Source organism: Cloeon dipterum, chromosome X (genome assembly GCF_949628265.1).
Source record: "Cloeon dipterum chromosome X, ieCloDipt1.1, whole genome shotgun sequence".
Lineage (NCBI taxonomy): Eukaryota > Metazoa > Arthropoda > Insecta > Ephemeroptera > Baetidae > Cloeon > Cloeon dipterum.
Window position 1 is genome coordinate 24,145,003 of NC_088790.1, and position 13,056 is coordinate 24,158,058.

At 41.6% G+C, this 13,056-nt stretch overlaps 2 protein-coding genes across 2 annotated transcripts in view; both read left to right on the forward strand.

Moving 5' to 3' along the window:
• LOC135946712 (protein lifeguard 4-like) overlaps positions 1–335 on the forward strand; it is a 1,909-nt gene extending 1,574 nt beyond the window's left edge. Inside the window, exon 6 of the mRNA XM_065495038.1 lies at positions 52–335. Coding sequence (XP_065351110.1) covers positions 52–171 — 120 coding nt within the window. The 3' untranslated portion in view covers positions 172–335. The remainder of the gene's footprint in view (positions 1–51) is intronic.
• Positions 336–1,676: 1,341 nt separating this feature from the next.
• LOC135946314 (post-GPI attachment to proteins factor 6) lies at positions 1,677–11,990 on the forward strand. Its single transcript, XM_065494501.1, has 12 exons — positions 1,677–1,971; positions 4,435–4,600; positions 4,658–4,868; positions 5,437–5,585; positions 5,641–5,757; positions 6,470–6,597; positions 6,660–7,012; positions 9,766–9,974; positions 10,033–10,178; positions 10,315–10,493; positions 10,564–10,824; positions 11,565–11,990. The coding sequence occupies exons 1-12, from the start codon at positions 1,911–1,913 to the stop codon at positions 11,808–11,810; spliced, it is 2,226 nt and encodes a 741-aa protein (XP_065350573.1). The 5' UTR covers positions 1,677–1,910; the 3' UTR covers positions 11,811–11,990.
• The last annotated feature ends 1,066 nt before the right edge of the window (positions 11,991–13,056 follow it).

Genomic DNA, 13,056 nt, shown 5'->3' on the forward strand with positions numbered 1-13,056 from the left:
TGTTTTAAAAAAGAGGAGCCTTTTATAAAAGTCATTTTCTTGTTTTTAAAGATGATCATGTACAAAGTGTCGCCGGAAGACTACATTCTAGCCACGATCACCCTTTACATGGACATAATCAACCTGTTTATCTACATCCTGAGGGTTTTGGAGGCCGCCAGGAGGCAGTGAAGATCTTCAAATTGGTTAGGTTGTGGACTGGATGTGATACTTCTCGTATTTTCCACTTTATTTGTATTTATCTTTGATGTAGCACAAATTTAAACCTATTTCCCCTGTGGCGGGCATATTTTTTGTTGATGATAAATAAATAAATCTAAATGTTGTCAAGACAAGTTGGCTTTTCATATTCATAAAATTTAACAATAAAAGCTATAAAACGAAAAATTGATGGATTAAACGAAATTCAAACGCAGTTGAAAATTATATTTAAAGATTTTTGTTGATTAATAATCCTGAAAGTATATACAAGGAATCCCTGCTGCTTCAAAATCAAAATATTTCAAACTAGGGTTTAATTTGGGAAGAATTAACTTGACAAGTTTCCTAGAAATTCAACTTAAATATTAAATTTTCATTCCATCGGGGTGAACTTTTTATTACATAATATGATTCCTTTTGACGAGAGTAATAAAATATTATTATATAGAAAGCTTTTATAAATTAATTTTTCTTAAAAATTGTCAACAATGTAAAAACATTCAAATTGTGAATTCGTCGATGTATCATACTATTGCTTGTGAAAAGAGATTGAGATCTTATGGCTTTGCATGATATTTATATATTTTTGAACCTTCTACAAGGGGCGTGATTTGGGGTTCATTTTCTTTAAATTAAAAGAGAGTTGTGTCTAATTTAACTAAAGTTAAAACTTTGCTGTAAAAAAATTTTAAAAAATTTAAAAAATTAATTTAAATCAAATAACGAAAATTATTTAAGTTATAAAATAAGTAAGCTAAAATTAGCAAAAATACAGGTTAAAACAAATTAAATGTAGAAAGATGAAATAAATTTAAGTAACATTAAAAGGCCAAAATAGTAGATAGTTCCAAGTAAAATGTGTTTAAACGCAGTTTAACAAAATAAACCCAAAAAATTGCGAAAAAAAAGAAACAGAAATGGTCGAATGGTATGCTTTTTGCAATTCTGGCATTTAGAACCCGAGATCTGGTGATTAAAACATTGGCAAAAATTGTGTCACGTAAATTTAAAAAGACATTGGTTTTGCGAATATACGGATTTGGGCGTTCAAATTGGTACAAATTTTTTCTAGACCTAATAGGCCATGGTTCAAAGGAACGAGAGGAGGCTGAATAATTATTTTCAAAGGGGAAATCATGCTTAAGACAAATTTTATGAAAAACTACAAATTTGTCGTTTATTTTAGACGGTGTTTTTTTTTGCAAATTTACACTGTTTTAAAAGATTTTAATTGTGGAATAGTTCAGCCCTCAACTTAATTAGATTTTAAATTATTTAAAATTCACGAATTAAACAGCCCCTTATTCGAAATTAAGAGTAATTAAAAGATATAACCTTATCAGTGATTCAGCGCAATATATATTTGTCGTTGGGTGTAATTTAGCAATCGAGAGAATATCCGTCCGCGTCCTGCGATGCACGAGCGCTTATCTCTCTCTTACGTTGGTCCGTGATTGTGCGATAAGGGTCGTGCGATGGAGGCCATGCCCGAAAATCGCAGCAGCCCAGTTTCGCGGCGAGTGAGAGCTAGCAGGCGTTTGCTGGCATCGATCGCGTTCCTCCGCGCGCTATTTATTGATTGGGAGTGCGCAGCTGGCGGGAGCAGGACACGGTAGGCCCGACGAAGGCCTCGTCGTCCTCTCGCGAGTGGCGGCCGGCACCTCCAGCTGCTCGCATGCAGCCCCTTTGCGGCTCAGTTACAACCTGAGATGGCCCTGGCAGCCGTCCTCCTCGTCGTTGCCGCCCTTTCGGCCGCCTCGCACGCCCAGGGTGAGATTTCTTAAATTAATTTATTGTAGGGATTTTTTTTTAAAATGTCGGTTTCTCTATTTGGTTTGGAATGACAGCGTAAATTAGGCTTGTCTTTTAATTAATTAACGAAGTAGTGGCTGAAGTTTGTCAGTTTAGGTTCGTTGCACAACGTGACGTTTTTCTTTCGTCGCGTGACTGCATTTGCCTTTGAATGAGTCCGGCCTGAATACGCTTTAGCAGCAAATTAGAACAAGGAAACACTTTTAGTTTGTAATGAATTCGTTGAATTTATATGAGAACTATTCAACGGTGTAAGAACTAGGGAAAATATTGAATTCCATGGCGTAAAAGAAAGTAAAAATCCCACGAAGGATTTAATATTGGAAATTACATATCGAATTATGGTGTACGTTTAAACAGATTTTTTTTAACTTAGATCAATCTTCATAGAAATCTATTTTTTCTACTATAGTAATATTGTATTTTGATTTATTCGTTATAAAGAAAGGTACGACGTACGTATAAAAAATTTTTGTACAATATGAAAAATAATTTTACTCTCTAAAGCTCCTTAAATCACTAATAAAAAATGTCGAAATTAATTATAAAACATAACTGTTTATTAATTAAAATGCATAAATTTAAATATTGGAAAATATTTGAAATATAAGCCAAGGCGCGTAACGTAAGTTGGAAAAAATTGGAATTGAAAAATTAAATATCAGGGGATGGAATTATTTTATCTTTACAGGTTGCATAGACAGGAATTTTGATACTCTTCACTCATTTCTAGTTAATTTTTTTATTTATATTTCCATTCCTCATAAATCATAAAATCTTGTCAAAACATTTTCAAAACGAAATGATGTTATACGAACTCAATTAATTCCCCACAACTAATTGTGAGATGCGTAGAATCCTTTTTCTTTTGAAGTATCGAAAGAGTATTTCCTTTAACGAGAGTGGATTCGAACATGACGCTCTCTTTTGGAAGATAACTTTTGCCCTCTTCACCTTTCTTATCGCAACGTACGCTCCCAGTCTCTATCAGTTTTATGAAGAAAAAAAAATTGAATACATTTATGAATCATAAATTTCGTACAGAAATAATTGCTGTCTTTATCAATACAATGCTTTGAAACTGTTCATTCAGGAGGGAGCTAGACAATTTAATCCTCCCTGAATAAATATTTTTGCTCTAAGACTAAGTACTAAAAAACAGAAATCATCCAAGAGAGACAGGGAAATTATTTAATTCTGGGGCTGTTAATTGTGTTAAAATGGTTTCATTTGGGAGAAGAATACAAAATTTTAAAGTTTTATTAGCAATATTGATTTTCAAAAGCAGATAAATAAAAGCTTAACTTATAGTCACAGCTTTGAGCCATGAAAATGAAAACGTATATCGAAGAGAAGTGATAAAATGATATTTTTCGCGATAGTGAGAGTATCTCTGTTTCGCAACCCACAACACGCTGATATTTTAACTGTTGACCTTGGCAGTCTTTCGATATGACTAATAAAAGAAAACATATCAAATGGAACGGAAACAAAGAAATGAGTCACAAACGCTCAATGAACTTAAAATCAGCAAAGTTGTTTGATTTCCTTGAAGGATTTCCTAATTGAGCCTCTTTTAAATATGATTCTTTTAAAGTACACAAAAATTATAAAATTTCTAATACGCAAATATTTTTAAATTGGCAGTCGTAAAAGATTTTGTTTTCGGTTTGGCAGTGACGAATCACTGGCAACCAAATCCAGCAACTGCAGTTCATTGCAAAACAAGTTTCCTCACGGAATTTTTACCTTTGAACCATGACCTAGTTATAGAAAATCTTTTAGACCAATATTGAACTCCCAGAATCAGCCATTTTTAAATATTGATCTACTTGATGAGTGCCGTTTTGGCCATCATTGTAATCACCAAATCTTGAGTTCTATTTATCAGAATTGCAAAAACTTCACACCGTTCAACTCGTCTTAATCTCCTCTAGATAGCCGACGTGTTTCGAGGGTGATTAACCCTCATTCCCTTGCACCCCCCGCATTGCAGTATCGATTAAAATCGCATCGCTGTGCACTTTCAGAAATTTAATTCACTGATCGCCACGACTCTCATATTAATAAAATTCTGTACGAAACTACCACCTTTTTAACCCTTTTATTGAGAGTTAAAAATTAAAAAACAAAATAGCAGAGCTAGAAATTTAGTTGCATTTTTACTTCGGAGGTAGAAAAAGACCAATAATTTGTTAATGTCTCTATAATATTCTGTTCAGTATATTTAGTATTGAGTTCCGCAATATTCATTTTAAAAGATTTAGAATTAGAATTAAGCAATAATAAGCACGTCATATAATATCCTACAAATTTTGCTTCAGCAGCATTGCAACATTTGATTTATAATTTTAATATTAATAATTAGAACAGGCGCATGCTTTTAATTTGAACTAAAATAAAACTGTTATGCACACACAGAAATCCGAATCACGTCGCAGCAGTGGCAGGGGCGTCAGATTTACGAGTTTCGGGGCTACCATGACGTTGAGGTTTTCTACTTTCGCGTGCCGGACCAAACCGTGTTGGCCAACTGGAGTTTTACTGCCAGGGAGCTGTCGGACTGCGAGCCCCGCAACGTATCCATGTAAACACACCACGACAACAAAAATTAAATTTTTAAAACGTGCGTCTCCCCTGGCAGCTATTTGAAACACGGCAGTTTTCCGGTGGTGAACCCGAACAACGCCACTTTCCCCAACGACTTCCGCACGCAGGACGAGGCGGGCAAGGTCAAAGGGCTGTCCATCCTGAGTGACGGCGCCAAGAACTCGCTGCAGGTCGAGCAGCCGCTGCCTGGAGACTGGTTTCTCATTGCCTTTCTCACTTTTGAGAATACGAGGATTGAACAAAAGGTACTGAAATTTAAAAAGGTTTCAATAAAATAATAATAATTAATTTCGCCAGTTGCGTAAGCACTTATAGTGTTTGAAGCCGCCAACAGATGGCGCCACCGTATACTTTCGTAATAAATTTAATTTTTAGGCACTTCCGCTGCGATTTCAGACTCAATCCTGCTACGGTGCATTCTTCACTTAATACGTGTTCTTTTAACGTGCTGAAAACCATAATCAGTCCAGCCATTCGCCGTAGAAACGTTGGAAAATATTTTATGTTTCAAAATTTTGTTTTTGACGATTCTACGGCGATTGGCTTAACCGATTTTTGTTTTCAGAGCGTCAAAAGAAAGCATATTAAGGGAAGAATGCACAGTGGCAGGATTAAGTCTGAAATCGCAGCGAATAAGAGTAAAATTAAATTTATACGAAAGTATACGGTGGTGCCATCTGTTGGCGGCTTCTAAACGCTAAGGTCTTATACAACTGGTGTATTCCAACCTAATTTTATTGGCAATAATTTATTTTCTAAGTAAATAAAATATAAAATCCTATCTACTCTGTTATAAAGAAATAAAACTTTCAGGGCATTGCCAAGTACTGCAGCACAAGTTTTACAACTAATTTAGATGTCACGTGGACCAATGAAACAATTCTCCTGATACCCGAGGTGCAGAACTACCAGGATATCCAAATTCACCAATCGATCGAGCAGGACCAACAAATTTATTACAAGTCAGTGATTCCTCCTAAAACAAATTACAGGATAATTAATTAAACATTTTACCAGGTTTTTCGTGCCTGTTGAAACGCACTGGGCAACAATCAACATCAAAAATTGCGAGAACAACTGCCCGATCCAGGTTTACTGGCGGGCGCGGGCGTTGCCGCTAATCGATGAGGCTGAGTGAGTGCTCGTGTCCAACATTTGTTCGCCACTTTGCTCCCGTCAAGCGATGCAATTAATGCGGCCAGATAAATAAGCAATAAGCCATACTATATAGCTATAAGGATCGATTTGTCATGTCGCCATGGTTCACCTCACTTGACAAGTTTATCCCACTCGCAATTACAAAAAAAGGGAGGGATTTACATTTTAAATAGGGGCTATTTTTTTTATTTTAAAACTAAATTTTAATACTCTTAGAGGTTGTATGATTCAAGGCATTTAATTTTATTAAAACCCATATTGACCCACTTTATATAGCCACGTGCGCTTTTAATTTTAATGCAGAGGACGTTTAAAAATTAAAATGAAAAAAATTAAAAACAGAAAAAGAAATAAATACACACGCCGGCACTATGCTATGAGATTGGAACGTTTATTTTTGCAAAATTTCAAATTTAAACAGAGAACACGTTGAAATTTGCCATGAATTTGAACTTTAAAATTCACTGAAAAGTCGTAAAATGCAAAAATATCAAATTTTAATCTAAAAAAATGTTGTGGCACTGACGGTGAGACGTAAAGTTGGTTATACAAAATGAGAAAAGAGCAAAAATTATTGTTTGAATCATAAAATATGCGTCCAAAATGGTCGCCATTTGATTTAAAAATTTTACATTATCAGAATTATTTTTCCTGTTGATTTGATATCATTTTTTTTTCTTGTCACAAGGGGACTGAACTGCACCGGAAATATTAGCACATGCAGTACCGGATTCCTGCCTCTGGAAGGCGAGTGGCATTACCTCACGATAGCCGCAGAGGCAAACACGACTTACTCTTTGAAGATAATCTACCACAGTAAAATACAAAAACAAACTTCATTGCACAATAATAAATTTAAAAATATAAAATCCTTTCAGCCTGTGCGCAGGAGTACCCTGTGACCAAGTATTTCCTGACAAACGACCTGGACACGGGAAAGGTTTGCTCGTCCGTGTCCGAAGTGAGCAGATTCCGGATGCTCTTCCGCGGCTCAAAGCAGCACTTTGAAAAGGCCGAAGCGGAAGTGTGCTGGGACAGGGTGGGCCTCTTCCGCAGGTCCATGTCGGCCAGTTTCGCCTACGAGTTCGACCTTCTGCCCGACGAAAACGGAACGAGCCCTCTAAAGCTGGAGGTGGCAACGGGACAGCCCACGATTCTCAGCTTCTACGTCAATCCGAAGCAGGACATCGGCGGCAATATGTGGCTTGACGTCGGAATGGACCCGAAAATGGTTAGGATTTTTTGACATGGAACTTTTGCATGAAAGAAAATGTAATATTAGCATATTTAAATTATTTAAAAATGGTAAAAATTTAAAGTGAACAAACTAGAATATGGTAATTTCACCCCCCCCCCTATACGTCTCGACTTTTTCCGCTCGACCGAGGATTCGCCCCCCGGCAACACCGGGGTGCACGGCCGCCTCGAGTTGCGGGCGTCCCCGTGACGTGCGGCAACCCTAGGGAGCGAGGCCACCTCGAGTTCGGGGCGTCCCCGTGACAGGTGGCAACCCTAGGGTGCGCGGCCGCCTCGACTTCGAGTGGTCCCCACTGCGTGTGGCAACCCTAGGGAGCGAGACCGCCTCAAATTCGGGCCGTCCCCGTGGCGTGCGGCAACCTTTGGGAGCGCGGCCGACTTAAGTTGGGTCCGGCCGTGTGGTGTCTGGCAACCCTAGAGTGCGCGGCCGCTTTTAGTTAGGGCAGTCTCTACGGCGTGTGGCAACCCTAGGGTTCACGGCTTCTTGGAGTTTGGGCCGTCCCTATGGCGTGTGGCAACCCTAGGAGTCGTTGCCGCATTGAGTTTGGCCGTCACTATAGCGTGTGGCAACCCTATGAAGCGCGGCCGACTTAAGTTGTGGCCGGTCCTGTGGTGTCTGGCAACCCTAGAGTGCCCGACCGCCTTTAGTTTTGGTCGTCCCGATGTTGTCTGGCAACCCTAAGAGGCGTGGAAGACTTAAGTGTTAGGCGTCTGATGGGAGAGTGGCAACCCTAGGGTGGGCGGCCGCCTTGATTTTTGGGAGTCCCTACAGCGTGTGGCAACCCTATAGTGGTCGGCCGCCTTGAGTTCGGGCAGTCTCTACGGCGTGTGGCAACCCTAGGGAGCGAGACCGCCTCAAGTTCGGGCCGTCCCCGTGGCGTGCGGCAACCTTTGGGAGCGCGGCCGACTTAAGTTGGGTCCGGTCGTGTGGTGTCTGGCAACCCTAGAGTGGTCGGCCGCCTTGAGTTCGGGCAGTCTCTACGGCGTGCGGCAACCCTAGGGTTGGCGGCCACATTGAGTTTTGGCAATCTCTACGACATGTGGCAACCCTAGGTGGCGTGGCAGAATTTAGTGCTAGGCGTCTGATGGGAGAGTGGCAACCCTAGGGGGGCAGCTGACTCCAGTAGGGGGTAGCTACGAGTATCGGCCGCCCTACTCAGGGGCCTGACAAAACTTATTGGCGAACTCTGGGGATATGGCAACCCTAGGGGGGCAGCTGACTCCAGTTGGGGGTAGCTACGAGGATGCGGCCGCCCTGCGGCGTCATTTTCTACGACCCCACGCTAATGCCGACGCGAATTTCGGCCCGATCAGGGCTTCCGTTACGAAGCTAACCCCGGGGGTTGGCAATTTCGGGGCCCCGCCAGGCCCCTTTCCCGCGATATCCGACCCAGGGTCCCCGTGCTTGTCCGGCTCGCCTCGGCCGCCTCCCGCGCCTTCGCGAATCTCGCGCCGATCCGACGACCAACCCCGCGGGTGCCCCTCGTTCGCGGGGCTCCCGAGCGCCCCTCGGGCTTTCGCGGGCTCCCGCGACGACGGCGCCTAATTCCACGACCTCCGCGCTACGGCCCACTCGAATTTCGGTCCGATCGGCGCCGCTGTTCCCGAGCCGACACCGGGGGCGGCGACTTCGGGGCCCCGCCGCGCCCCCATCCCGCGCCCGGCGACCCCGGGTCCCTATGCTCGTCCGGCTCGCCTCGGCCGCCTCCGGCGCCCCCGCGAATCTCGCGCCGATCCGACGACCCGCCCCGCGGTTGCCCCTCGTTCGCGGGGCTCCCGAGCGCCCCTCGGACGACGCCGGGTTCCCGCGACGACGGCGCCCGACTCCGCGACCCGCGCGCCGCGGCCCGCGCGAACTTCGGCCCGATCGGCGCGGCCGTTCCGCAGCCACCCCCGGGAGCGGCGACTTCGGGGCCCCGCCGCGCCCCCTTCCCGCGATTTGCGACCGCGGGTGCCCGTGCTCGTCCGGCTCGCATCGGCCGCCTCTTCCACCCCCGCGAATCTCGCGCCGATCCGACGACCCTCCCCGCGGGCGCCCCTCGTTCGCGGGGCTCCCGGGCGCCCCGCGGACTTTTGCGGGGCGAACGCGCCCGCGCGGCGGCCTCCGGGGCGGGCCCCGGACCCGCCCTCCGAATTCGGGCCAAATCGTTAGACGAAAGTTTCTTCGGGGGCGGTTTCCGCCCCCTCGGGGGCGTCGGGCGCCCCCGCGCCTATTCGCGAAAACGCTCGCGGGGACCTCCCCGACCTCGCCCCGTCGCTAACTCGAGTTCGATTTCCGAGATTTTATTGTTTTTTTAATATATAGTAGGAAATTGCTTTAAACAAACTATATTGAATTTATGTTTTTGAACGGCTGTTTAAAATATTTATATAAAAATAACACGGAAATTTTTTATTTAATTATAGATTGAACATTTAATGTTCCTTCAAGAAAATTAAGTATTCAACATCATTACAATTTTTTGAGTTGAATATTTCATATTATTTTTCTTATTTTTTATTAATAAATTTTGTATTTTTCCCGTGTAATGATATTTATAGTTAAATAAATTTGTATTCTCGAGCCATGCTGACCTATAATTTTTTTTTATAAAACTGAAACTCTAAATAAAAATATTGCCACGAAAAACGTAGCTTTCTATATGCAACTAGCGCAACACACATGTCTTGCGATTGCCGAACTCTTGAAATTTCAGGCGTAATTTTTGAATTTCCTATTTTTCGTAGAAAACAACGGGCTACAATGTGACGTTCATCGTGTGCTTCAGCCACATGGAGCGGTTCAAGCCGAATTTCGACCACCCGAAATGCGACCCTGACGACTTCTACCTGCTGGAGATCAACGCCACCAAGCGGTACGCCAGGGCGGTGATCCCCTACCCTGAGCCGGGCACTTGGAACGTCGTCATTCAGCCTTTTTGCCACGAAAACAAATCGTGAGTGGAAGAAAAGTGGTTTATATGACGATTTAATTCATTCTTTTGGGAATTTTAGAAAAATCACGTGCCCAAACGAAACGTTGCCTTTCTTCTTCAGCATCATTTCCAGCGCTTGCGTCTACGGAAGCTGCGGTCCTTTAGGAAGGTGCAGCATCTCTCGGACCGCTGGATATAGTCTTTCCACTTGTATTTGCTCCGCAGGTATTAAAATAAATTGACAAAAATTATTCAGTAAAAATCAGATAGGAAAAAATTGATTTAAATTTGTTTTGGCTGTATTTTTATTTGGATTTTCTTGAAGTAAAAGCTCGATTATTTTTTTTAATTAAAATTTTAGGTTACAAGGGATGGGGTTGCACTGATGCCTCCGAGGCTGTGCCATACAGCGAGCTGCTCCTGTCGACCCTGCTGCTAACCCTGAGCAACCTGCTTTTCATTCCGTCCATCGTCCTGGCCATTTACCGAAAGTACTACACAGAAGCACTAGTCTACGTCAGCATTATGTTTTTCTCCACGGTAAAAAACATTTAAAAATAATTATATTTTCACTCGCTTTTTTATTAAATTTCTTCTTCACTTTTTTCAGTTTTACCACGCGTGTGACGGCGTGGCCTACTCGTTCTGCTTAATTCGGCCGGACGTGCTGCAGTTCTGTGACTTCTACTCGGCCATCCTCGCCTTCTGGGTGACCATGATCGCCATGTCGGACGTGTCTCCGACCCTGACCTCGCTGTTCCACATGGGCGGCGCCATCGCCGTCGCTCTCGGTATCGAGTACGACCAGTTCGGAATCGCCGTATTCGCAGTGCCGGTCGCGTCTGGCGTCGTCATTTTAGTCATTTCCTGGGTAAGGACAATTTTTAATACATTTCGGGAGATATTTTAGCACTTTGGAGGACTGCCCAGTGTCTGGGAGTTTAATTTCAATGAGTTTAAATGCTCAAATAGCTCGAAGGGCTGAGAGGCTGGTTTTAGCACCTGTCCAATTGCTTTACGGAAAAATATCTGGCTTAAAAATAGCCGAAACTTGACTCTAAATTACCGATAAATTACTAATCGATCAACACCTTATTTCAAAATAAAAATTATTCATCTGTAATTAAAAGTTACTTAAAATTATGCTTAGAAAAATAACGGGGGGTTGGTAATCACCCCCTAACCCCTTCTACTTCGTCTGGGGAGGTCGAGACGAGTCTAACGGTGTGCAGGTTTTGCATTTCTGATGGTTAGAACCAGAGATTTGGAGTCGAAAATATTTGCAAACCTTAAAAAAGTCGAAAAATGTTAATTTATTTTTTATTTTTAAGGAGCGAAATTAAAAGAAAACACGTCACATCCACATAAGTTCACACAAATATAAAATCACCTTTGCCAAAAAAACTTATCAGTCATCCACATTAATTAAAAAAAAATTCCCCGGGCAGAATGATAATAAAAATAATCCCCATCTGTGCAAAAAAATTAAATACTTTAATCTGTTACTATTCCTGGATGTTATAACTGTGGCTTAGATTCACCGGATTAATATTTAAGAGATTAATTTGATAGCAAGCGAGAAATTCAAGGCCAAGAGTTTTATTTTTGCAGGCGCTGCATTGCCGAAGAGAAGGGGGTTGTTACCCGAGCAAAAAGTACTGGATTTGGTGCCTGCCACCGGGGTTGCTGCTGGCTGCCGTGGGCCTCGTGGTCTACGCCTTCCTGCAGACCGAGCGGAACTACAAATTCGTGCACAGCGCGTGGCACGCGGTCATGGCGCTGTCCATTATGTTCCTGCTGCCGTTCAAAAGGGAAAAGAAGCAGGTCGAACTCGCGTGGCGAGGCTTGCAGGCGTGAGAGTGATTTCCCAAAATTTTGACAAGACTGTCTATCTGATAATTAAGTTTAGTTAGCTCAGGCCACACTCGTGATTTAAGCTGGCAAAAATAAAATGTGAGCACAAGGAATCGACATATATATACATGTATTTTACGCCGAGTGCAAAATAAATTTTTTCTGAGAAACTGAACCTCTCAATTCGCTCTAGTTTTATTTTATTTAAATAGATCCCTCTGTTTGCAGTTCAAAAGTCCACTTTTTATCATTCGGGTGACCTATCCAAATATTGCTGAACAATACCTAACATAATTGTCCAATGTTTATAGAAGAATATATTTATGCTCATCTAAAATGGCAATATCAACAGTGATAAAAATTCACCATGTCACCGAAATGCCTTGGAAAACAAAATGTTATTAACTATACGACTCTGAAAGCTAAAATGTCCATCTGCTTTTAATATGTAAAAAAAAAATCATCCCTTAAAAACTCTATTTTGTTAGAAAAATAAAAGACAAAATGTAAAAATTTCTGTTCATTCTCAGAACTAAAAGAAAATAATTTTCTTTGCACGATTATTGAAGCAAAATTTATCCCGAAAAATTGCTTTTATAAAAAAATTAATAGGACTGGCAAAATTATAATTTAATTTGTCTAAAAAAAATAATTTCCACCTTTTGAACTCTGAGAAAATCTCACTTACATTTCTTTTAAGAATTTTAGATAAAGGTTAGACAAAAGTAAAATTTAATACAAATACCATCAAGACACATAGTGATTTAATCTCCTCTGTGTTAGAAAATTTCTTAATTAGCACAGTTCCAAATGATTTTTTTTTTAATTTTTCAATGTTAGTAAAAATCCAGAAAAGTGCACCGAGTTTATTTAATGCTTAGGAATGAATGGCGGTAACACTTGAACAAGAGTATTCAAAATTTATGACACGCTCTGCTCAAGGCGTGTTTGGTTTCGTGAATCTTTATTTAGAACAAACGAAAAGTATGACTCATTTCCTTCTCTGGATACTTGAGCAGCTTTTTCATGGCTTGGCGCGTGATTCAATTAGAGGGAAAACGATGAACATATCAATCTGAAGAACAAAGAATTGCCTTTGTTTCCAAATGGTGCCAATCAAAACACTTGCATGTTATTTTAAATCTTTTAAAGAAGGAGGTTTGCTAATAAGGCTTAAATTCACACCAGTTTTTAAAAATGATTGAAACAGGAATCTTGCTTTTATCTAAAAAACCTGCAGGACAATGGG

Coding starts and splice junctions, on each gene's coding strand:
- LOC135946314 (XM_065494501.1), top strand. CDS start 1,911: ATGGCCCTGGCAGCCGTCCTCCTCGTCGTTGCCGCCCTTTCGGCCGCC. Junction 5,586..5,640: donor GACCAACAAATTTATTACAA/GTCAGTGATTCC, acceptor ACATTTTACCAG/GTTTTTCGTGCCTGTTGAAA. Junction 5,758..6,469: donor CCGCTAATCGATGAGGCTGA/GTGAGTGCTCGT, acceptor TCTTGTCACAAG/GGGACTGAACTGCACCGGAA.